Source organism: Octodon degus, unplaced genomic scaffold (genome assembly GCF_000260255.1).
Source record: "Octodon degus isolate 3935 unplaced genomic scaffold, OctDeg1.0 scaffold00250, whole genome shotgun sequence".
NCBI classification, from domain to species: domain Eukaryota; kingdom Metazoa; phylum Chordata; class Mammalia; order Rodentia; family Octodontidae; genus Octodon; species Octodon degus.
In genome coordinates this window covers 2,275,193-2,302,103 of record NW_004524826.1, presented here as the reverse complement: position 1 = coordinate 2,302,103, position 26,911 = coordinate 2,275,193, and the positions used below count along the sequence as shown (strand labels likewise).

Sequence of the window (26,911 nt, the reverse complement as noted above, 5' to 3'; positions counted from 1 at the left end):
TTTTTTTTTTGTTTTGTTTTGTTTTGTTTTGTCTTTTTGAGACAGGCTCTTGCTATGCGGTTCAGGCTGGTCTTGAGCTCACTTTGTAGTCCAGGCTGGTCTTGAACTTAGAACAATCTTCCTACGTCAGCCTCCCACATGCTGGTATTACAGGAGTGTTCTACCATGCCCATAGTGCTAGCCTTCGCAGCATGGGCTTGACATGTTCAGGAACACTGCAAAGTCAATACAGCACCATCCTAACCTATAAACTTTATTTGAATTTCATTAGTTTTTAGAGTAATATCATGATCCAAATTCATCTTGAATTCATTTTCAAGATGTAAATACATCTCATAAAATTATCTCTGTCTTCTCAAAGGCCTTTGGTGTAGTTTCCATTGTCTGTACTTTCCCAAGTGTAAAAAAGTTTTGTGTTTTGAAAGGCTTTCTACCTCTGTTCTGTGGTAGGCCTTACTACCTGGAGACTCTGTTTGACAAGCCACTTCAGCTTTGCATTTTAATAATGGTAGACACACAGTACACTTAAAACCTGCATTGTGGGCCACAAAACTACCCAGCTGCTGACAGGGAGACAGCAAACTGTGTGCAGCTAAGTGTTATTTATGGACTGCGCATGTTCCTTCCCACCATTGGGCCAAGAGGATGGATGTTAAGTTATGCAGCGTCTACCTTCACCAAACTTACATGGTGGAGCCATGAGACTATTCAGAGAAGAACATGTTAGGGGAAAGATGTGCTAATGACCTCAGTATATCACTAGGGAAAAAAACCAGCACTAGTTGGAATTGTCAAGGAAGGAAGAAATCTTGGAGAAGAGAAGGCTTGGGATGATATTCAGTTTCATTCTCTGATATCTACCTCCTGAGGCCTGTCTCATTGTTGCCTCTGAGGCACTTAACCTGACAATTCCTGACATAGGATTTGAGGCTTCTAGAAAGTAGTATTTGGAGACTAGTATGTAACTTTTCTTTTTATTAAATTTCAGATATTTAGGATCATAGTAACAATAACTAGAACTTCTGCCTTTTGATAAAATGTTCCAGGCACTGACATGTACCATCTCTTTACTCTCCAGATAATGCCACAGACTAGGACTTGTCATCCTCACCTAACAGAAATAGGCACACATGCCGCTAGTCAAAAAGGGGTAGATGGATTATGGAGTCACTCATTTTGGATAGTGGAGAAATCCAGGCACTTAAAGGCTCCATTGCATATACAGTTAGTCAGGGTGATAATTTTTCCAATTAACTGCTAGATTCAAAAATCTTCTGGAGATTCTCAGGATCATTGCTTTACCCATCTTCTATATATAACTGTATGGCTTCACATTGTCATGTTTCCTAGCTCTTCTCCTTTCCCTCTCTTGATTAGTTAGTCCTCGAGATCCTGCTTTCCTTTTACTTGTATTATACCTTTCTATTTGCATTTCTTCTTTTGAGTTCTTATACTAGAGAAACTATATGATATATACACATGTATGTCTGGTTTATTTCACTTATGAGTATATCTTCAAGTGGCATCCACTTCAATATAAAGGCTTCTTTCTTTCAATCTTGTTTCTACCTCTTACCACTTCATTGTCTGTCTGTCCCCACCACTCCCTTATTTCTCACACTACCAGATTCTCAAGTAGGCTTTCTCTACAGAAAAATTTGGAGGCAATCAAGCTGGAGCAAGAGGCAGAGGCTAATTGTCTCTTTGTCCTTAATATCAGGGTTATCATAGGCTCTGATTGTCAGTGCCAGTCTTCCAGAAAGAATTCCAGATAAAGTACAGCATCAAGCAGAGAGTAAATTCCAGTGAATAGTTATTGAAAGACTTAATAACCATTTTAAAATTCTGTGTATCATGTTGAAAACGTCTGGTAGCAACTCCAAGAGTTAGTCAAAGGAAAAAAGAATTAACAAAAGTCAAGACCTCGTTCCAAAAGCCTGAAACTCATGGTAAAATTGAAACATGTATTCACCTTGGTGGAATGAGAAGAAATTTTATGGCATTAAGGAGACTATAGGACATGGTTCCCCCTAAACATAAAGTTGGCCACCGGCTTGGCTTACAGGGAGAGCTCTCATAGCCTTGGAAACACATCTGTGTTTATAGCACTGGGAGGAAAAGCACCGGTACATAGTCTATTCATTCTATAAAATTTGAGAGCTGTTGACCAAGATTGTACTATGTCTGTTTAATCTGTTTTATGTCCAATTTAGTCCCTCCTCCAACTTTACAAGGGCATCGAAAGAGCTCAGACTTTCTTTAAGTTTGAACTGAGACTGGCAGGAACCACAAGGAGAGACTAAAATGCCATAGAGAAGTTTGTAGACAAAACCAAGTGCTCACACTCTTTCCCATTCTGGTTTCTATCATTTTCTTGTCAACATTTCTGGCCTGGATAAAGAATATGAGCAGCAAAGAGAAATCCCACAAATCACACAAAGAGGGACAGAATAGATGCTATTTGCATGTTGTTTCATGAAGTCCTCCTAATGGCACAGGTGAGGCTGCCCAGGCATGTGACAGGAGCCCAGTGCCAGAACTAGAAACCCTAGCTGCTGACTCTATAGTGTGGGCTCTTTCTTTGCAGCCTGCTGTTTCTGTTCTACTTCGGCAGATACAGAAAGTCTTCTATGCAACCAAGGTGATGGCCCTGAGATTAACCCACTGCAGAAAGGCCATTTTCTCAGGGCAGATCTAAAGATGTTGTCATAGGAAGAGCAATCGCCACATGATTTTCCCTCTACAGAGTTCTTAGTGTTAGGCAGGGCAAAACTAATATTGCTGTAGTGTGTGAAACTGAAATTGAGTTTCAGCCTTCCATGCAATGGTGAAAAGAGAGCTCCGAAGCAGGGCACTTTGCCCTCGTAACTCAAAGGAATGTCCCCATGCAGTCTCTGCTGGGGGCATGTGGCAAATCACTAGACAAGCTGCAGTCTTGGCTCATACTCTGATCTGCAGAGTACTCAAGACCAAAAAGGGAAGGTGCACCTCCCTCGGGCATGTCTTTGGATACAGCACTATTTCCTTTTAAATTGCCTTGGAGTCACATTAGCAACAGCAGCCGTTCTAGCTCCCCCAGCCCTGCCAGTGACCCTGAAATTTCTTCTTACTGGCTCAGATCCTGTGTTTTCAGTCCTGGAGCCATGGCCCATGTTCAGATTAGTCTTGCTATAGAGGAGCTTTTAAAAGTGAACCAAGAGGAAGAGAAATGGTGCAGAGAAGAGGAATCTGCAAAGCTATATTCATTTTGTACCCATATATTCTAGTTCTTGAGGGAGAGGAAGGCAGGAGCAGGAAGATAGAATATTCGTCCAGCTTCCACAGAACTGGTAGGAGGGAGTCTCAGAGCCTTCCATGGCCTTGCAGCATGGGTTCTTCCAAGTCAATTTGTGTGTTCATTCTTCCATTAAGCATTTGCTGGACAAGTGTCAGGCCTTATGAGGAGTACACAATAAAGATTATGTGAACTTTTCCCTCAAGGACTATACTATACATAGGGGATGAGAAGACATACTAAAGCATCTATCTTCAGGAGTGGCTGACTGAGACATCCAACATAGTGAACTTCGTCATGGGGAGACAGCAGTGGTGGGAACACACATGAATTCCCTTGCAGTTTAGACTTGAGACACAGAGCCACAGGCAGCTCCACAAAGGCTACTCCCACTTACTGTGTAGGCTACATGTATAGTGGGAATCCTAAAAAGTGAAGGATTCTGGTCACAGAATTTGTTCCATGATTCTAGTTGGGTATGCTTGTAATTAGCTTATAACTAGAATTGTGAAAAGAATTAAATTTGTGGACCAAAGTACCACTGTCCTAGGCATTGAAAGATAGCTATCTTAGGGTTTTAGTATACATTGTCTTACTTGGTCTTTATGATAACATGAATAAGTATGTGATATTATTTTGTCCATTATAGTTGCAGAGACCAAGGCTATTCAGTAAAGGGGTAGAACCCATCCTGGGTGACACAGGGGAGCAGCAGTCCCACAGCAGTGCCCCTGCTCTTACCTATTCTGCCACATGGCTCTCCGCACTGGGAATGTGTGTCTTTGAAAAGCTTCAGTTCTGGAACCAAGGGTTCCACACTACCAGATTTCCAAGTAGGCTTGCTCTACAAAAAACGTGTAGGCAATCAAACTGGAGCACGGGTCAGAGGCAAATTCTTGGTTATGTGTCATAGAATCATCTTAGACTTGGATCCTGTAGGGACCACTTTATCTGGAATAAAGGTGAACAAGTGACATGGAACTGGCTATCTGACAATGGGTGGGGAATTCACAAGCTTGGACTATCTTCAGAATGGGTACCTCGGGAGATTGGCCCTCTCATCTTCTTATTTTATTTCTACTTCGGGGAGCTTACCACCATGGGAATTCTGTTCCTATATAGAGACAGAGTGTACAAGACAAGCCAAAACAGTGTAATGCCTCCCAGGAAACCATAGCCCACCTCACTACAGAAAGGAGGAAGGCAGTATCTTAAGAGAAGTCCCATCCAGTACCAGCATGCTGCTCCTTTCTTGGGACATACAAGAGCTTTGCTTATGACTCTTAGAGAACATACCAAAGTGGCCTCTCACCCACAATGCTAGGAAGCAGCATAAATAGATCTTCTTGGAATGTCAGCCCCAAAAGCTACCTTTCTACCATGCTATGACCCTCCTAGTCCCTTTCAATCTTGTGGCTTCCAAAAATGGGTGAAGCATTTACAAAGTGATATTGTTTTGTTTTGTTTTTTCTTGAAACCAATCTTGCACATTTATATCTTGTAACCTAAACAACTAATTTGAAGATATTAGCATGCAATATAGCAGCCATTGTTGAATTCCTATGACTATGTTTAGTGAAATTTTGTATCATTTCTAATGCTGTTTTTTATCTTATCATTTTGTGTTCTTAAAAAAAATTTAGAAAGATGTGAGCCATGGTACGGTAAAAATCCTAAAAGAAACTTAGGTCTCAATTTACATCTTAAATTGCATTACTGATCTCCCATAGCTGAGTTCTCTAGTCTATCATAATTTCTTACAAGTCTTGCTAGCATGACTAACCAAGCACCAAGTGTGTGTCTCAGTGCTTCTCCTGACACAGGATAGGTGATTCATACAGAATAGTAGCAGAGTATAAGTTGTTTGATGGACACGTGAATAAATAAATGCATATTCAAACGTACCTATGTGCGTGGATGAGTAGATGAATAATGAATGCAGAGGGCAGACACATTCTAGCTAGAGACAAGCAATATGCTTAATTCCCACTTTTGTCAGATCTACAAGTTCATTTCTAGCAGTGAGAAAGGATAAACCAAAATTTAGCTCCTGAAAGTATTATTGTTCAAGTCAACAAGTTCTCTCAGTAATCATCACAGGTATTTATTTTTACTCTATCTATATTTTCTGGAGATGTACCTCTATTTGTGAACATACATAACTACTGCCTGCTCTTCCCATTCCTGAGAGACTATAGATCAGTCATCTAGTTGAAAAACAGAGGTAGCCAAAGACCCATCTTAGACAGAGGCTTGTGCTACGATTTGAGTTTGTTCTTCAAAGTTCATATGTTGGAAACTTAATCCCCAAGTTTAAATGAGATAAGTGGTACTTTGGCAGGTGGGTAGGAGCAGATGATGTCACCAAGGCATTAGTGTCTAGGAATAGTGGCTTTGTGAGAAAAAAGAGATCCAAACTAGCACACTTGCCGTGCCTTGCCCTGTGATACCTTCCACTGCGTTACGCAACATGAAAGCCCTTGACGGACACCAGCATCATGCTCTTGGGCTTCTAAGCCTCCCTCCCTATGAGCTAAGTAAACCTGTTTTTTATAAGTCATTCTGGAATTCCCCTATAGCAGTGGAGAGCAAACTAAGGTATTCTGTAGAACATGGTGTTCTGCATACAGTAGGAACCCACCATATCCAAGAAGAAAATAGCAAATTCCCATCTCAGCAGAAAGTAGCAAACCTTACTGTGGGATCTGGAGAATCAGAGACAGAGTGTTGAAGATGAAAAAAGAAAGAAATGAGTGCACTGTTCCAGTGCAACACTTCCTTAGCAAAGTGCCAAAAAGATGGAAGAGGCTGATTTCTAGACTACTAACAGCAGCACTGGAAGAACCAAGATGAGAACTTTCCTCTGGATGGTGGACCAGAGTGGAGCAGTTACTTTATTGGAGGATTTAGATGAAATTTCAGCATAAAGAGACTGGAGGAGGTTCACGTTCAGCTGGCCTCTTGCTACTCTGTGAGGAGTGCTCCATATACAAGGGCCTTCAGGTGCTGGGGATGGAGCTCTGAGAGCCTGTGGAGCTTACAGCCTGATGGGTGGTAGAAAGGTTCCCAGCGAAGTGGTGAGAACCTGGGGTGTGTGCTCACTTTCCACTGGACAGCCAAGGAAAGGTCACCATACCCATCTTGCTTCGTGGGTTCTATGGGAGACAGTGAAATGTTTGTCTGGCTTTCACCAATTTATAATATTTCACTTTGTCCTCTTCATTTTAAATTCAAATAAAATAACTTATATTGTTATATTTTACTTTATTTTATTTTTTGTCTTTTCGAGACTGGGTTTCACTATGTAATTTGGGCTGGCCTTGAGCTCACTTTGTTGCCCAGGCTGGCCTCGAACTCATAGTGAGCCTCCTACCTCAGGCTCTCGAATGCTGGAATTACAGGCATGCACCACCAGCTATTGTTTTAGTTTAAATGTCATGAATTGTGCTACAATTTGAGTTATGAGTATTACAATTTAGTTGTAATACTCATAACACCCATTTATGTATTCTTTCATCTAATTACATACTCATAGAAGTGTATCAGATCAGTGACCCCTAAACTTCCTTCTGTTGAAAGATTCTGAATCAATCATCTAAATTTTAATAGTGAGCACATGTCTTTCCCACAAGTAGAGCAAAGTCCATCATTTATATATTAAAATGCAATATATTATTAGAAATCTAAGTCAGGGAAAGAGCGCAAATGTGGTGGGCGGGCATCTAGCACGTATCGGTGTCTCAGGTTCCCGGTGTCTTTCCTTTTCTCTGCAGGTACCAGACGTGCTCCAACAATGGACTGGTGGCGGGCTTCCAGAGCCGATACTTCGAGTCAGTGCTGGATCGGGAGTGGCAGTTTTACTGTTGTCGCTACAGCAAGAGATGCCCATATTCCTGCTGGTGAGTCTGAGAGCCAAATCCAATCCCTGGTGCCCCCCGGTGTTAGAGTTGGCTGAGAGTAGCTAATTTGCTAAGGTTGAACTCACACTTAGGACCCTTGTGCCTCAGCCTCTCTAAGTGCTGGGATCAAAGGACATGCCATTGTGTCCAGCGTGAGGTGCCGAGTCCTGAGCTGAGCCACTGAATCCTGTCCTTATGCTTTTTCCCTCTATCATGGCAATTACTCATCACAAACAAGGCTACAGGACCTGGTTTCGACCTCATCATACTGCCATCTCCCTGGGAGAAGCAACCTTTCATGGGCTAGAGTTTAGTATATACAGTTACGGAGGGAAAGATGCTTCCATTTCTGGATCAGTTTGCCATCACACCTTGTACCATGTTATCCCTTTCTCTCTCCATGACTGCTATCAACTTTCTCCTGAGCCAGCTTCCTACTTGACTAGCAGAGTGTATATGTATTTATCGTGATAATTCATAACACTACTTGTCCCCACTCCTTTGGTCAGCAAACAAGTCAGGAATCTCTGCCTTGGACAAACAGATCTAAAAGTGTCAACCTTTGAGGTTTTGCTCACTCCAGTGATTTATCTCTGCACAGCTCAATGCTTGTTCTCTGCAGCCAGACAACGTCCCCACACAAATTCCTGAGAGGCCCACACTGCCCCTAGGGAAGCACTGTTCTTTCAAAAGTCACGACAAATTGTAAGCTCAGCTCAAAGTCAGCCGACATCTGTAGCTGCAGGAAGGAGCTGGGACTCCTCCAGCTCCCCACAAAGGCTTTCATACAGGACTCTTTACTCCATTGCAGGAGGTGAGCAGGCATGGCCACAGTGAACAGTACAATTGTCCCAGGTCCTGGATCAAAGGCCTAAATGCAGGAATAGGTGGAAGGCTGGCGTGGGCAGCAAAATCCATGAGATCCTGTCTGCGCTGGCTCCTCAAGCTTTCCCCTCCTCCTGGACCTACACACATAATCTCTAGCAAATATTTCATCTCCAGACCCTCAGCCTATCACTGAAAATGAGAGCCATATTTTCTAAATTTTACAAAATCTAATAAGCCATAGGCCTGTCTTCAGGGAGCAAATGCACTTAGCATGTTCATGCAAAGTTAACTGAGGATGACAGGGGTCCCCAAGCTCCCTAAAATGGTTTGCTGGCATACTATTAAGGATTGCTTCAACTAATGCTGAGATCTGAAGGATTCTTAGGTCCTTGGGGTTGCTGTGAGCCTCTAAATGTCTTCACTCCAGAGGTGGCTTCGCAAAGCATCATGCAGATGAGGAGGGAGGTTTCCAAGATGAGAGGGCAGGACACTGCCTGCTGCAGCCTGAGGGCCCTTCCCTCACTCCCCTTTGCATCTGTCCCCAGAAGGCCACTTCCTGCAATGAAACCATCCTCCCAAAACTAGCACTCAAGGTGTTCGTGTGTGTGGCACTCTGTCAGGCTTTCTTACTATTAGTGAAGCACGAGCAGATCAGAAATGGAGCCCTGGTGGCCAGGAGACATGTGGCCAGGAGCAGGAGGAGGAGTAAGCAGGACAGAAGGCAGCTCTGGGGGCCACAGCAGGGACTGTGGACAATTAGCAGCCTCAGGACACTGGAGGTGCCAGTGTGAGGTCGCTGTGCCTGTCCCTGGCCACACACACACACACACACACACACACACACACACACACACACACACACACCGGAACAGCACTTCCACTATGCTTGAACTTTTGTCCATGGCTTCCCACAGCTTCTATCTGGACTGCAAACATCTTGAGGGAGAGACACTGATCTGTGTATCTCTAATTCCTAATACAGTGCCTAGAACATTGTGTGCTTCTAAAGATATTGAATGAATGTGAAGATAAAAGACCCTACATGGCAAATAAGTTGACATGGCCCAAGAAATACAGTTTTCTTTAATTTTTTTATTCTTCACCACCCCACCCACCTACCTTTGCCCTATTATATCAGCCCTACTCAAGCAGGGATCAGAGAGCTTCATAGTAATGTATGTAAAGCCCTTTTAATGTCAGACCCACAGTGGGCTCTCAGTAACATTTGTTAAATGAATGAATGACTTCAACCTATTTGCTAGTTTGGTTTTGAGAATTGTATGAGATACATCCCTGGCACTGCCAGTGATTATGATGAAACAGAGCCTGAAAGCAATGCATGTGTCTGCTTTCCCATAGCTGGAACAAAATACCTGGCACCCGTAATTTAGAGGAAGATGGCTTACTTTTAGCTCATGGTGTCAGAGATCTAGCCCATGGTCAGCTGGCCCCAAGGCATGAACATCATGGCAGAAGGGCACAGTGGCACAAGGCCACTCACTTCGTGGAGGCTGGGAAGCAGAACACAAAGCAATGATGCTAGAGAGGAAGGGGCCAGGGGCCAGACATAATCTTCAGGGTCACATCCCAGCCCCACTCATCATAGCCAGCAGTGTTTTATTGATCACTAGGAGTCTGCCCAGCTCATCTAGTTGACAACCAAAAACAACTTTCACAAGCAGAGTCCCTCCCAGTTGAGGAAGAGACCAACCTCTTCAACAGAGAACAAGTTTTTCAAAGGCAAACTGTGCCCAGCATCAGGTCAGGCCTTGTATGAAGCAGAACTTGTGACTGGAGGTGGATATGCAGAGAAACAAGATGATAAACTCAGAAAGCCTATAGGGCACACTGACTCTTCTTCCCCAGGCAAAGGAGGAGGGATCTGGGGCAGCCACATCCCTTATCACTCAAGCCCAAGATCTCTATGAAGATTTATGAGAGTTGCCAAACAGAATGACAGTGGGGAGTGGCTTAGGCCTAAGGCTTTGGGTGATCAGCCTGAGACTCACTGATTTAAAGAAACCTGTCCAATGACAGAGATAGGGACTAGTAAGGGATGAGGGTAAGAGTGGCACTAAGAGGAGACACCCAAATCATCTGTTCCTCCTCTATTCAATGAATATCTATGGTCTGTGTTAACACTCCAAGCATTTTGCTGGAAGCTTATCCTGTTTACTTGGATGCCAAGACCTGAAACGGACAGCTCTTTCTGTTTCCAATTCCACTACTGTTCCAGTGAAGCTCCAGATGCAACTAGATGAGATTTAGTGGTCACCTGGGGCTGGGTCACCATGAATGCTTCTTCACAACTGCTACATCCCCTTCCTCACACATAATTTAAAAAGGATGACCCAGGTCCCCTGAGACACAGCTTATGCATTAAGATGCTGAGAATTTCATAAGTACACAGATATAATGTAGGAAGAAAGTCTCACAGTTAAAAGTGGACAATTAGGAGAAGCAGGTGAGGTTTATCCCAAGGCTCGGTCTGCAGAGACATTCCCACTTCCACTTCTAGCCTCTCACCCCTTCTCTTCTCCCACTAAGTCTTACACCCAGACACATTGCTGTTGGCTAGAATCATAGAATAGAGAGGAGAACTTCTCTGATGGGCATGGCAACTCGCCTTTGATGCGAATCCCACTAACTTTTGCTTCAACTTAATTGGCTTTATTCTTGATAGCACCATGTTGGAGCCAAGAGCTACTGTGGTGCATAAAGCCAATGGGACTTTTATAAAAGAAAAGAAAAAGCCAAAGAATATGGAACGTGTGCGAAGCACCAAGGTACAGTGCAGGACTCACTATCCCACGGGCATCTAGACAATTTAGTGGCATCTTTAAATTGCCTGAGTTGTAATGTTATATTATGTCTTTCTAAATTGAATGAAGCCTCAGGGCATAAATTAGGTCTTCTTCTCTCCACATTTGTACATATTGCCTGCTACAAGTAGACTCTTAACAAATTTGCAAATATCTGCGTATTACAGGTCCCTAGTAACAGTACCAATGGTGAAGCCTGCTTTTTCTGTAATGATGTTTTATAGGTGATAGAAACTTATTTTTCCCACATTATTTTACTTGATCTTTTTAAAAGCCCTACCGACTGACATGGGAAGTCTTTTCCAATACCTTCCAGATTGAAGGTGCTGATTATGCTCTTATTTGAAACACTTCTTTACATCACTTTAACTGACTTGAGTTACCTCCCAGGGAACTGACACTCCTAGGTAGGTATCACATTTTTCCTCTTGAATTTTGGAAGATATCCTGCAGTAATGTTTGGAGCTAGCTTAAGATTTTGAAATATTAAAATGATGGGCTGGAAAAAAAACAAATCATCAGCCAAGTCCCCAGTGAGTGCAGGACTTATTTGTTTGGTGGGAAGCTGGGTGCTGCCTCATTTCAGCATGCGCAGCTTGCTGGTGGCTGCCACAGCACCGCTGCACTCTGGCAGGAAAATGAATTCCTGATCCATGCGGATATGCCTTCCTCACCGGATTGGACGCCTATGTAAATTTTACACATATTTATTTATAAAGGAAAATTTCAAATTCCTAGTCTAATAGTCTGCTAACCACAAACACATGTCAGTGGAGGAGCCACAGCCCTCCAGAGACAGAGTGCTTGTCCCTCTAAAAAGGAGCTTCAGCTGCTTGCACAATGCACACCAGCCTGCCTCCCGGCCGGCAGAGGCTGTGTGTCCCCGGAATCAAGGGTGTTCAATTGAGCAAGCCCTTCTCCTAAATGGTAATTCTTCTGACCCCTGGTCATTCAATACTTTGCCTGGACAATATATTTTGGAAAACAAAATAATGCATCAGCTGAGATCACCTTAACAGTTTCATTCATTTTATGGATTCTAAGACTCTCAGACTTTGCATTTGCTATTGCCTACAGCTTTTCTCTCTATGGCCAAATCCTAAGTCAGACGGTGGTTTTCTTAATTCATGGATAGATAGAATTAATAACAATAAAATCCAATAAGCATCCAATCATACTTAATCTTTCATTCCTCTCATCATTCACATCTGAATATAAGATCGGGGGCATTTGCAAGACCACTCCCTGCAAACGCTGTCTTAGGGACAAGAAGAGCCCCAGGCCCTTCCACCACAGTGTCTGTCATTCCCAACCTTTCCTGTCTAACTTCTTCCAGCTCATTTCCTAGAGGCCTAGTGAGAAGGGAAGTTTCCACACTGTTGTTATAAGTATGGCCATAACCATACTTTGAGAAGATAGGTCGATTGTTACATTTTACAGAATTTGCATTAGGATGAGATGCTTCTGTACCCTCCAAAAACCCCTGGCAAGCATCACTGTGACTGCCAACATCCCTTTAGAACTTGAACAAAATCAATCATCCCTCTTGGGGCTGGGGAGATAGCTAAACAGTCTGGGTGCCTGTCTGGCAAATGCAAGGACCCAAGTTTGATCCTTGGTACCGCATATCTCAATCTCAGTGGAGGGACTAAGACCTATACAGGTGAAGCTTTGGACAACAGTGAAAGTAGTATCTAGTAGTGAAAACAGAAAAGAAAATGGTTATTTTAGGTGGGGGCAGATGATGGAGTGGCTCTGTCTCTACTGAAGTTCAGGCCCAGGGCGGCCATGAGGTAATGTGGTCAACAAAAGTTAACATGAGTCAGAACAGATGTGCCGCTGACCAGCCCTGGGCTTGGACAGAGAGCTAGAAACAGCCTCCAAAACAGCATTTGGAAAATGTTCAGGTATGTTCCTCTTCTAATTTAAGTCATAGATATGCCTGAAGAACCCCCCCAAAAGACCACAAGAGGACATGAACATTACACATTCATTCTTACACTCTCAGAGCCCCAGGGTTTAGGCTGTTTGTACAGAGGACTTGGGTGATTGTACAAGTCCTGGTCATTTGCTCCCACTTGGCCATTCTCCAGCTCCTTGGGAAGTAAATGGAGGGTGCTTGATGTTTTGGGGATGAGCTTTCTTTCATCTTCTTCTTTCTAGAAAATATTTTTATTTATTTACTTGGTACAGAATCTCACTACACAGCTCAGACTCGTAGTGATCCTCCTGTCTCAGTCTCTCAAGCACTGGGATTACAAGCATATGCCACCATACCCAGTTTCTATGGCTGGTACCATGTGCCCAAGGTTCTGGGACTTGCGATAATGGGATCAAACCCAGGTCTTGCACTTGCCAGGTAGATGCGTAGACTGCCCAGATATCTTCCTAGCCTGGGTTTTCTTTTACTTGTCTTTGCAGCTTCTGTTACAGAAGTCAGCTTCTGTTACAGCACCTGTTAAGAATACCAGGGCAATAGCAACATCATCTAAATTAAAATATTCTCATTCTTGGAGCTTACCTGGAAAAGCACTGTGCAAGGGGCTGGTCATGAACAGATTTGGTTTACTAAAGAAAATTCTTGGTAATTTGCCTGACTGAAAGATCCATTTTATTTTTAACTACCTACAGAACATATCAAATCTGCACTCTGAGTTTCTCCTCCATACCTTCTTCAGCACTAAACGAAAAAGATGAGTTGGATGACATATACCAATGATTTCTCCAAGAGCTCAACATATTGGTCATTTTCATGAGATAATGCTAGTGTTTTTCCTCATTTGTATGGTAAAGGATCTGTGGTTGGGCCAGGGAGATAGTTCACCTGTGTAAGCACCTGCCTGGAAAATGCAAGGATTCAGGTTAGATCCCTGATACTGCATGATGTGCCGGCAGTGGAACCCCAGGCACACAGTGAAGGCCACAAAAACCGGGTGTGGGGGCACTGCCTGTAATCCCAGCACTGGCGAGGCTGACAGGAGAATCACTATGAGTCTTAACTGAGTAATGAGACCCTGTATCAAATAAATAAATAAGTAAAAAAAAATTTTTAAAAGAGAATCTGTGGTTTTCCCTAAAGAGTTCAATAAGACCAAGGTAGTAATTCTCACTGCCTTGGGGCCACTAGATGAGCTCACATTTCTCCAAATGTATATTAACATGAGCAAATAATGGAGCCAAAGTGGAGCCTCTGGGACAACTCTGAATGACACAGGTATTCCAACTGCCTGCAGGTCAGGCAGCTGTGAAAGGCAGATCTTAGAACTGTAACATTTGTTATTAGCTCCAATTGCTCCATGATCAGAAAGGTCTAATGGAGATGGACGGCTGCACAGTCTTACATCACGTCACCTTTACTAAGGAATAAGTTGAAACCCAGTTCTCAGCCAAATTTCTGACCAGTAAAATTAGACTCTTTTTTATTTTATTGAGAATCAAATAGCAATGAGACAGTTTCAAAACCGATTAATAGGATAGTTTCAATAATTAATACATTGTACATTGTTATCTTCTTAATGGTTATCCATAGTATAAGAAGCAGAAAGGATATCCTGTCCAAACACTACTAGTACAAATCTTTCTTCCCATTGAATTAAATGAAAGTAGCCGTATATCTATCCTAACTATTCTGCATATACAGATACAAAACGGTCCTTCCTTTGTAGCCCCTTTTTTGTCTATTCCTGTCAGAGATGGGTATTCTATTGGCATCTAAATACTATAGGTGCGTGAATTCAGCAAAACAATCCAACACAGTCCAGCAGTCCACAAAAGTAGTGGGTTATCCACAGAAGTTGTTGATTTGAGCCTTTAACAGCTCAGCATATTAATATGGCTTTACTTTATATACCTCATTTTTATGCTTTTTTGCTGGATGGTTAAGACCAAGATAAAGCAAGACCTATATAAAAAGAAATGTAACTTTTGTATCTGATAAGATCAGTCGGGTACCCTCAGAATTTATCCTATACCGCACTTTGTAGATCCTTTGTCAGTGTCAGCTATGTGGATGAGTACAGCCATTTGCTTGACCATTTGCTCTCTGTGAAAGTCTGAGACAATGTTTTCTCTCCAGGTGACTCTCATTAGGCACACTATACATCATTGATCACATTTCTCTGTGGCTCCATAATCTTCTTGATCAAAAATTTTGGGACACAACTGAGTTATATAATGTTATGGTATAGGTTCTCTTATGTCCTGAGTCTTCACTGATCTTGAAAGGCTAGGGTCAAAATGTTGGCTGACCTTGCAGCCCTTCTTTTTCTCTAATTTTTGATCTGCAAACTTAGGTTGTTAACCCTCCAGAAGAGAAGCTTATTATTATCCTGTAACATGTGCAGTTTGGTTTACCCTAACTATCTGTCTAAATACGAAACATCTTAGGCATAACATGGAACCACCTCTTACTGAGAAGTTTTTGCGTGTCAAACGAAATTATCAACAAAGTGAAAAGACAACCAACAAATTTGGAAATAATCTTAACTAATAAGCGCTCAGATGAAGGTCTGCTCTCTAGAATTTATAAAGAACTAAAAAACATTAGGGCTCCTAAATTTAAAGACCCAATCCAGAAATGGGCATCCAAGATAACACACACTTCTCAGAGGATGAAATTAAAGAGGTGAGTAAATATATGAAAAAATGCTCCTCATCATTAGGCATCCATGAAATGCAAATTAAAACAACACTGAAATATTATCTCACCCCAGAAAGAATGGCTATCATAAAGAAATCAACCAACAACAAATGTTGAAGAGGCTGTGGGGAAAAAGTAACCCTTTTCCACTGCTGGTGGGAATGTAGACTGGTGCAACCATTATGAAAATCAGTGTGGAGACTCCTTACAAAACTAGGACTGGAAATCCCATTCAAGCCAGCTATCCCCCTACTGGGAATTTTCCCAGAGGAACTGAAAACATCATATCATAGTAGTATATGTGCACCTACATTTATAACAGCACAATTTGTGATAGCCAAATCTTGGAAACAACCAAGATGCCTGTCACATGAGGAATGGTTGAAAAAGATGTGGTATTTTTATACAATGGAGAATTATTCAGCTAAAAAGAATGATAAACTCAAAGCCTTCATATTTAAGTGAATGCCACTTGAAGATATACTTATAAGTGAAATAAACCAGACCCACATGTGTAAATATCGTATAGTCTCCCTAGTTTAAGAACTCAAAAGAAATACAAATAGGTATAACACAATTAAAAGGAAAGTGGGAACTTGAGTATTGGACAATGAGGAGAGGGTAAGGAGAAAAGCTGGGAAACAGGACAGAGACAAAGCCATACATTTATATGCACAAAATGGGTAAGGCAATGATCTTGAGAAACATCAACAGGTTTTTAAAACTAGCAGTTAATTAATAGGATTCTCAATCTGACTAACTATATATGCTGATACCTGTGAACCAAGCAACTGCACTGAAGATAGCAATGTGTAATAGAAGGATCATGCTTGGAATGCCTGTCATTCTGGTCTTCTAAATTCGTACTTCTTGTCAGGACATACCAATTATTACCATACTATCTCTTAAGTAAAATTAGCCACTTTATGAAAACACATTGTAGTTCTCTATTTCTTTTCAAAATGCATGTGGTAGCATGTATCTGACCTCAGGTCTATGACAGGTCCTATTCCGCAGAAGTTGTTGACTTGAGCCTTTCACAGCTCAGCATATTGATATGGCTTTACTTTATATACCTCATTTTTATACTTTTTATACTTAGCATGATTATTTCCAACTTGTTTTGGCACTTGGGTTTAGCCTAAAGCACTGCTACCAAACACAGATCCTGCCTTCACGGAAATAAAATATTTTTATATTAACTTTCATACATTATATATAAACAGTTTTGAAAAATATTTTGTTTCCTGAAATAAATGTATCCCCTCCAACAATTCCCTCTTTCTTTGGATAAGCTTAGAACAGTCCTTGACGGAATGCTCATGGATAACAAGCCTTGACATCGGTTGACAACAACTCATTCTGTGATGTTGTATTGGTCAGCACATATTCACTGAGTAGAGTTGGATTTGTTGATAATATTAGTACTTAAGGAATCTTAGAGGAGAGAGTCCTATACAATTTTAGAGCAACTCTTCAGTTAGGTCGGCCTTTTTTCAGTTCATAAGTAAAATAGTCTTTCTCTCTATCTCTTTCATCATCATTTGACCCAAGAAGCTGTACATATGATCCTGTGTAATCACATTGTCTCTTCCCTGTAGCTCTAGAAAAACCTTATTTCTTGTTTTACCTGGAAACAAGAGGAAAAGCACTGGGGAGTGAGAAATGGTACTCAAAGAAACTTTCATCCAAAAGTAAGTGGGACAAGAACACAAACACACACACACACACAGAGAGAGAGAGAGAGAGAGAGAGAGAGAGAGAGAGAGAGAGAGAGGTTTTTAAAAGGGGATAAGAATCCAAGCTGTTCAGCGAGATCCCATACGAAAGAAAGAAAGAAAGAAAGAAAGAAAGAAAGAAAGAAAGAAAGAAAGAAAGAAAGAAAGAAAGGAAGGAAGAAAGGAAGGAAGAAAGGAAGGATAAGAATGGCTCCCTATAGAAGTGCTGTAAACATAAACTTATTTTAATAAGTTGAATGAAGGCACCTTCCTGACCTATCCTTCCCCTCATCTTGCCAAGCCAAAGACTTCTTTGGTTGTTTTAATGGGTCCAGAAATGTGTGACAAAGCTTAGCATGAAGTAGCTTTGCCAAAAAGCTGCCTAAAGTGACCTAGTATTTCACAAGAAAGCTGGACCCACACTGAACTTCTCCCCAATGCCAGAGCCAATGGAACCATGGCCAATCTGTTTGCTCGTAGGCTCTTTAATTTCCTGATAAATTCCTATGCCCTGTCTCAGTGTCTAGCTGGCAGGGTTCAATTTTTCCTCACAGGAGATATGATTAGGACTTTTTAAGTTAAAAGTGTGTGTGTGTGTGTGTGCGCGCGCGTGCATGTGTGTGATATTACCAACAGCTAAAAGGAAACATATTCTTTCAAAAATATAGAATAGAATCTTGGGCCAAAGTAAAACAAGAGTTCTTGCTGTAGATGGCATTTGCTAAACCCCAACCACTGTTTACCAGTGGTTGGGGCCATTTCTCCCTATCTTTAACTTTCCAAAGTAGCAGTGATCTTTATAAATGTCTATCCTTCTTTTAGTCCTCCTTACCTTAGGTTTCTTGTGATAGTGTAAACTCCATCTCATGGTTTTATGAAAAAAGCAAAACAATGACAACCAAAAGTCAGTGAGCCTGACTGGGACCAAGGTATAAAGCCCTGGTAAGAATCAACCCACCTTCTCCAGTACATTCTACATATTCTCCCTCAAAGAGGCTTCCCAGTAAAGCTGTCCAACTAGTCAGGAGGACCCCTATCTGTTCACTACCAAAAATGAAGTTATAAAGAATTCATGTCAAAGAAAGCACTGGCTATTTTCCCTTTGCTGGAGCTTAAAACTTCTTTTTATTTATTTTAAAAAACACAATTCTTCTGTTCTTATTTTATTCCAAACATATTTAGCTATCCAAGTAATCTGAGGACAGATCAGGGTGTAAACACTCAAAGAATAAAAACCTAGCATGATTATTTCCAACTTGTTTTGGCGCTTGGGCTTAGCCTAATGCACTGTTACCAAACAGAGGTACTACCTTCACAGAAATACAATATTTTTATATTAACTTACATACATTATATATAAACAGTTCTGGAAAATATTTTATGTTTCCTGAAATAAAAGCATCCCCTCCAACAATCCCCTCTTTCTTTGGATAAACTTAGTACAGTCCTTGACAGAACGCTCATGGATAACAAACTAATGAAGCCAAATTAGATCCACTCATGAGCCAGTTAACCAACTGACTTTTTCTTCAGAAGTAAGGAGTTCTATTTCTAATCTCTTTAGAAATGCAAAATAGATTTCAGAAGTAGCAGAATCTCATTTCCTTTCAGAGATATAACAAGCAATTACACATAGGTGGGGCTTGGCAAGCAATAAAGCACAATTGCATCTTAAGAAAAGACAGATCAGAGAATAAGGATGATTGAACACTGTGGGAAGAAGAATGACTATGAGCCAAAGGAGTGAGGCTTCGGGTTCTCATTGACTTTGAATGTCTGGGCTAAACATTGACCTTGCAGTGACATCCTCCTATGAATCCTGAGAGCTTATAAATCAGTCTTTTCAGAATCTCATGACAGTCTTCCTATCCTTGAGAAACAGATCATCAGTGTGGATAGGAGAAGACCTTTCTATCATTGATATACAATAATCTGGTAAACATAGATCAAATTAAATTACTGATATTGAGTAACTAGTTCTTCCTGAGCAGACCTAGGAATCCTGACAAACTTTGAAAGGGTCTGTTTCACAAGGAACCATTTTGATCCAAAAGATCCCCAGAAGCAAAGCCCTCACGAGAACTATAGATTTATTCTACTATGGAACATACAAGATATGATGGAACACACAGTGAATGTTTAAATCTAGTAGATTTGTTCTAGTAAAAGACATATTGCCACTAATGCCAATCAAAGTATTCCCCATTGTTTCAAATGTACTTATCCCATTGTTCTTGTCACTTTCTGAAGCAGTTCTGGACCTCTTCTTTGTATCTTTTGTTGCATTGCATGGCTACATGATTTCCTGAGTCCATTAAGATATTTAACTTTTGTGATCACTTTGAGTTTGGCAAAGAACAAGTTGCACAGTGCTAGGTCTAGGGAATAAGGTGAACGAGGACACACGGTAATTTTTTATTAGCCTCCCTTTCTGTCGGATGGCACTTGGCCCAGCATTCACCATATTTTTTATCAAATCAGATAAGGACACTCAAGCAAAAGGACTCCAGAACTGCTTCAGAAAGTGTTGAGAATAATGGGACAAGTGTGTTGAAGCAAAGGGGGCTATTTTAAGAGAATTACTAGTAATGTTTTTTACAATAATATTTATAATCTACATATGACTGTATATTTGATACCTCACAATGTGCCTTCCCAAAGGGAGTCCCAAGATCAATTCAATTTTGGGAGAGAAAGAAGGAAAAAGAGGAGAGGAAGAGGGAAAATAGGTTTTTGAAATGTAACACCCGACATACACCATTGTATCACACGTATTTTTTGTTAGTCACAACGACAAACTCATAAGGCGGCTTTCATTCTTCTACAGATCAGGAAGCAGACCGCCTCTCTCAAAGCCACTAGCTTATACAGCAAATATTTACTATGTGCTAGGAACTGTTAACTGCCAGAAGAAATGACTATGGATAAGGAAAAATCTCCACCGTTGTGGAGATTACATTTTAGCTAAATACATTTGCATGCTTCTTTGGTTATGACTCATGTTAAAAATTAAATATTAGGGCCGGCCTGAGAGCTCAGCAGACAAAAGCACTTTCTTAGGCAGAGCTCAGTGGCCAGGCTTCAGTCCTTGGTGTGCCATGTTGGCCCCGCTGATGGGGAGGGCTGAGATGGCAATTGAGACTGGGAGTGGTGGTGCACTCCTGTAATCCCAGTGCTTGGGAGGCTGAAAACAGGAGAATCACTATGAGTCTGATCTATGTAATGAAACCCTATAGACCCTGTAGACCCTGTCCTAAATACAGAAAAAAAAAAAAACCCTAAATATTAACTATCACCTGATGTACTTATCATATACACTCATACATTTGAAACAAAACTTACACTCAGATAGGCCTCTCTTTACTGCATGCAGTGTGTTCTCTGATATTTTGTTCTATTTTATGTCTTCTTTCTTAAAGTTAACCAATTCAATTGATTTTGTGATCCAATGATGAGTCATAATACAGTTTGGAAACACTCTCTTCCTACCTGCCTTGAACAGAATGGAACTAACATTGACATTGTTCAGTGCTACTTCAAAGCAAGGAAGTGGGCTCCTTTGTGTCTTTGTCCATGTACAGTTTAAAAGGAAGGTGAGGAGTAGCAGAGGAGCTGTCTTTCAGCAGCTTGCAATAGTTTTGTGGCGACCAGCTATTCCGTTTGGATCTCCCAAGGTATCCAGACTTCACCTCTTCTTCATAAACCTTAAGCTTCTTCATAATTTACCTTTTGTTTGCTCCCACTGATAATATTTTTTAAAAATCTTCTTCCATCTAATCCTTTGCTCACCCCCATATAGGCTGACAACAGAGTATCCAGGCCATTACGGTGAGGAAATAGACATGGTTTCCTACAGCTATGATTACTACATCCGAGGAGCCACGACCACTTTCTCTGCAGTGGAAAGGTGAGAACAATCTGGGCTGAGGGCTTTGCAAGCCTGGTGCTGAGGTGAAACTGAATTGGAAAGAGTCCCAGGAGATTGAAAGGGGGAAAAGGTAATTCTGAGTTCCCCCTGGGCTGGGGGTTCGAGGAAGTGAAGACTGACTCCACCAAGGACTAGACTTGTGGGAATGTTGGTCTGGGATTTTTTTCTATTTTAGTTTCTCATTCCGGATGAACTAAGGGTTTGGCTGTTCATCAGGAAACAATGAGCAATGAGTTGTCCTTGGGAACTCAGCTCAACCTGATGCAGTGAAGGTGGATTCCAGCTTGCCCCGAGAGGAGTACTGAGCTTGGTGCCCGTGTCTGTTCTAATTTCTTCCCCTCACGAGGTTCAGCGAGTACTTTTTGTCACTAGACATGGAAAGAGAAAGACAAAAATGGTTAGAGAAGGGTCCATTGCCAACCAGGACACTTTCTAATCCTAGGCCTCTATCTGAGGCCACTTTAGTTTGCAGGAAAGGAGACAAAAGGGGAAGAGATGAGAGAAAAGCAACAGACAAGACCTACTGTCTCTGTCTGCTTTGGTTGTTCTTACACAAACCTTAAGGTAGAACATTTATAAACAATATAAATTTAGCTCTCTCTCTCTTTAAAAAACAGTATGAATACCTGGCCATAAAACCTTGTTTATCTTTGCCTTTTAGTATAAAGATACCTAAGACTTGGCTGCAATAATGAAATTCATTTGGTAAACATACAAGCCAGCAGTTTGCTGAATATCTAAAACAAACTACATCCTCTGTTGACATTTGCAGGAGAAAATGCCAATAAATAACCGGTCACCCAGTCCCTGGAAAACCTGTGCTAGGATCTCTGTAACCAATTGTTCTAAAACAAACAATTCTGGAGCAGCGTGGGAACAATGAAACTTCCTTAGGCTGTGGAGGCAGAGGGCACTACCCCTCCCCTAGAACTTCAGTGATCATCCCTGAGGCCACCCAGAATCTGGGCTGAGTCCTTTTCAGGTCTGATGTTGAGGTGAAACTGAATTGGAAAGAGCCCCAGGAGATTGAAAGGGGGAAAAGGTAATTCTGAGTTTAAGCAAAAGGACCCCACTGTGCTTTGCAAAGATTTGTATGATTAAATACAGAAAATTCTTTATTTTTACCCTTTATTAGTACTGTGTAAAGGGCATGCAAGCCACATCCTGTGGTGTTCTGGGCACCTAGTTAGGGAGACACAGCAGTCTCCAAAGTCAAAGACCCAGATCTGAGTCTAAGTGACTTGAATTCTGCCATCATCACCAATTACTTGTGTCCCATTAGAGCAGGTCGCTTATTTCTCTGAACCTGCTTCCTCATGGATCACTGTGAAAATTGTTGAGAAAACATGTTGAGCATTTAGCACCATGCTGGAGATGTCGAAGTGCACATTGCATAGGAGTTACAATTGTGATTCTTATTGTTCAATGCTACTAAGCCACAGGAGTACCAGGCCTAATAGATTTTATTCAGTGGCTGAGTGACAAACATGGCTTTGTCTCTAGTAAGGAACTTACTCAGACTGTGTTTTTGCAAAGCTGGTCAATCCTCTGTTCTCTAAGACCCATGTCCCCCACTTCAGCAAACAAACAACTCCATTTCTGATAGGCAGAATGGCTGGCATTCACTTTCTCATTTTAAAAGTTGTGGAGTGCCTTCTCTTTACCTTCTTTTCTCTGTGATGGTGAAAGAAGAAACCTATTCTCTCTGGCCTGGAGCCCAGCCCAGGTGAGTACTTGGTCAAAGAAAGAATCATTGAGAGGGTAGACTGGTGACCTTTTAAGATACTTCACAGTGGAATGGATTTAATGTTAAGTAAATGCTTTGGTTCCAAGCTGTTAGCCTAGAGCTCCATGAGGTTCTGTGGGGAACAACACAGGGAGCAATCACCAGCAGCCCCCGGGAGCCTCTCCGTGGCCAGTAACCTCGCTGGGACCCTTCAAAGGGCATCCTGACCTCAAAGACTTGTTGGTTCACTGGAAACTGATTCACAGAGCAGGCTTCTGAGAGCAAAATTGAAGTTCGGTATCCCTTCATTTCTGAGCGGCTGCACATGTCCTGCCTTTCTTGTCCCCCAGCTGTGGTTTATCCTACAGCAGGTGACTATTCTCACTGACATTAATTTCTTGACTCTCCCAACAGGGATCGCCAGTGGAAGTTCATAATGTGTCGCATGACTGATTACGACTGTGAATTTGCAAGTGTTTAGATTGGCCATCTACTAAAGCTGGGTGAAGGAAAAAGGGCCAAGAGTCCTGGGGGTGTCGCATATGTTGACATCAGTTGGAACTCCTGTAGCTGTCTCTACTGCTTTCCTTTTTTAAACTCTCTGAGCTGGGAACTGCAGTGCCAGCTTCCTGGGCCTTCTTGCAGAGGGTCACATTTGCAATTAAATTGTCCTTTTTCACTTTTAACACATTCCATGGCAACTGTCTTACATGGCTGGGGATAGCTTCCTTGCCAACCACATGTACATACAGTAAGCAAGCTTCCAGCCCACCTCCTGGAGCACATGCCACAGCCTTGTGACTACTGTTACTGTAAAATTAGCTTCAAGTTCAGCTTGATGAACTTAGATCGAAGGAGAGGCACAGTATAAGGAGGGGTACAATGAAGACTCCTTGCATCTAAGTCTGCTAAATGACACCCAGGGTCCTCACTAAGAGCAGCCTTAAGCCTAAAGAGGACACACATCCCCTTCCCCTTCCACGGAGACATGTGTGTTGCCACATCCAAGTGCAAAGCTCTGTGCTCCAGAAGGGAAGGAGCTGGCAGGTGAAAGAGGGAGGTAGAAAGCTTTGAGGGCAGAGCTAAAAGACTAGGGTTGGAAGAATTTCCTCAGTTCAAAGATGAGTGTTACCAAACCCAAAGATGCAAATGGCTGCAGGGCCAGTGCCACCTGTGTGAATTAGTTTCCAGGAAGGTAAAAGTCATGGCAGGAGAAATGTCAGGGAATGGGGCTCAGATTGAAACCCTGTGGAGATGAGAGTGGCCAGGTGGCTTTCAAAAATGAAAAGTGAGGGTTGAGTCATCGGCAGCTAGAGGTTAGAGGCCGCCCACAACTCCTAAGTAGGCTGGCAGGTGCCTGGTAGCCATGGGGTGCTGCTGGCAATCCGCCTGGACTGGTCCAGGTGGGAAAGGCTGCCCTGAGGATTCACTGCAGTTTGTGTTAGCCTAGCAATGTCTTCTGCAGAGGTGGTCCTAGCTTTGTTCCTCCTGTGATGCTTCTGTCCCCAGCTATTTGTATTATCCCTTCATTAAAAAATAAAAAAAAAAAAACATGAACATTCACTATTTCATAAATTTCAGGAGTTTTTTTTTTTTTCATTCTACTGTTCTAAACATACAACTTAGCACTGTGATTTGTGCCAAAACATCAGGAATGACAATGGTAGGGTATGGCCGGGGGAAGGTCCAGTACTAAAACAAAATTCTGTATCCTTTTTTTACACAAGGTTGAATAAAGAAAGGGAGCATGTCTCTCTGCCTTTGAGTCCAGCCAGATTTCTTCCTTGGTATCCTTGAGCTCTCCATACTCCAATATGTCATGCAATTGTAGCCACAGTGAGTCCCTATTTCCTTTATTCACACTATTTGCCTTCTCTCTTCTGGTCTGTGTTCCTCTTTTCTCACCCTGTCTGAGAAAGCCCAAGAAAAAAGCCAGCTGAACAGAAACCCAGGGATGCACTTTGCTATAGTCTTAGATGGTCAGAATGGTGAGCGTAGGTCAATGGTGACATTTCTCACTGCCAGAGCTCAGCACCGTGGTGCCAAGATGCAGCCAACGATGTCCTTCTTTGTCTTCATGCTGAAACACATATTCCTCTTACAGTTTTACTTTGTTTCTTCCATTTCATTGTTTCTGTCTTTCTGGCAATTTCAATTTACAATAAGAAGCTTCCTGGTGTTATCTTTCACAAAGGGAGCCATTAATATTTTAGCAATTGCAGCGCTGGTTCGGGATGAGAATTAGGAAGTAGCCTCAGCTGCGTGTGGAGAGAGCAGGTGGGAGAGATGAGCAGTGCTCACTGGCTGGTGTGGTGGCCATGATGGAAACAGAAGGCTGGGGACTTTCAGGGAGTATGGCATGGAGACGCCACACATCAGTGGACATCAGATGTCTGCAGAGAACACAAGCCAACAAAAAAGTGGCCAGGCAACCCAATAAGAGAGCCTTTGCCAGATGGAGTAAATGGAGTTTTTACAAAGAGAGAAACTATTCCTTGTGTACAAGCCAAGCACAATGACAGGAAAGACATTATCAATTTGGTTTGAATATGAATAATTTATGTTTTATATTATATGTCAGAGAGCAAGAGTATATTATATGTCAGAGAGCTAAGTATCAGAGGGAAGACTAACTTCCAAATGTATTACACATTGCTGTCCTCAGTGTAGTTGCTTAGTTCACAAGTATCATTAAATTCATGCACCTACAATATTTGAATGGCAATGGAATACCCATCTCTGACAAAACTAAACAAAAAAAGGAGATATAAATGGAGGACCATTTTGTAGTGAAAAAATATATATATATCTGTATATACAAAATAGATATATAGCTACTTTCTCTTAGTTCAATGAGAAGAAAGATTTGTACTAATAGTGGTTAGACAAGATATCATATCTACATCTTGTACTATGAATAACTACTATGAAGACAACAATATGCAATGTACTAACTATTGTAACTGTCCTACTAACCTGCTTTAAAACTGTCTCATTGCTATTTCTTTCTCAATAAAATTAATATAAAAATAAAATAAAATAAATTCCAAATATGGCTACATGTTTTTCCTCTGTTTTTAGTTGCCCAGTCGTTTTACTTGCTTGTGTTATAGTCTTAAATATGTTATCTCTCTTTTCTAGGCCTGCTATCTAAGAGACATAAGTAATTATGTATTTATATCTAGATAATCATATGAGGTTTGTTTTTTCTTGGGGGGTTTCAAATCCAGAAATATATGAGCTATATATTAAGAGATCTGATGAGATATTTTTATTCAAGGGGAAAAGGCTAACACTATAGATGAACTCTTAGGTCCCACTCCTAACTATGCCAGGAAGCAATGTGTAATATCAGCCAAAACCCAAAACACACCATTTTCCAATCTACCCAGTAGATTAATGAATCACTTTCCCAGTAATGTTACAAGATGGTAACTTCATAGAATGAAAGGAGACAAAGGGAAATACAAGTCCCGCCTGCCAGGCCAGCAAGCAACTGAGATGAGAAAATAGACAGTGAAGATGAGTGCAGAAAATCTCCTTAGTCTCTCATCGCTAAGACATCAACTTAAAGGATGAAATGTTTATTTTGGCTCCAAGTTTTAGTCTCCATCCAGGGAGCACTGGTGGCAGGGTCTGGTGCAAGGAAGCGGAGGTAAAAGCGAGGAACTGGGGAGTAAGACAGACCTGAGATCCTAAAGGACAAAAAGTGCTTCTGTGGGGAGTAGAAAACACTGTGGCTCTGAACCCAGACCGTCTGAGAGTATAAGTCCTGGCTCCATCATGACTGGCCTTGGGCAAGCACCTACCTTTTCTGGCCCCACTCCCTTACCTATAGAGACACTTGCTTCATGGAGTTGCTCAGTTTCCAGTTGATTCAAATGATAGTTGGCTGTTGGCTATCTCCAAGGCAGACATGACATGGCATGGCAGAGGCACATGGCAGGAAAAAGTTGCTCACTCCATGGTAGTCAAGAAGTAGAGGAGAGGGCTGGAGAGATGGCTCAGTGGTCTAAAGCACCTACTTAGAACAAGCTTGGCAAGGCATCAGGGACCGCGGTTCAATCCCCCAGCACC

The 26,911-nt window shown here is 41.8% G+C and overlaps 1 protein-coding gene across 1 annotated transcript in view; it reads left to right on the top strand.

Annotated features, from left to right (window-relative positions):
* Positions 1 to 25,547, top strand: part of Dpt (dermatopontin) — a 32,405-nt gene extending 6,858 nt beyond the window's left edge. The window contains exons 2-4 of the mRNA XM_004646053.3: positions 7,048 to 7,173; positions 20,980 to 21,087; positions 23,249 to 25,547. Coding sequence (XP_004646110.1) covers positions 7,048 to 7,173; positions 20,980 to 21,087; positions 23,249 to 23,315 — 301 coding nt within the window. The 3' untranslated portion in view covers positions 23,316 to 25,547. The remainder of the gene's footprint in view (positions 1 to 7,047; positions 7,174 to 20,979; positions 21,088 to 23,248) is intronic.
* Positions 25,548 to 26,911: the final 1,364 nt, after the last annotated feature.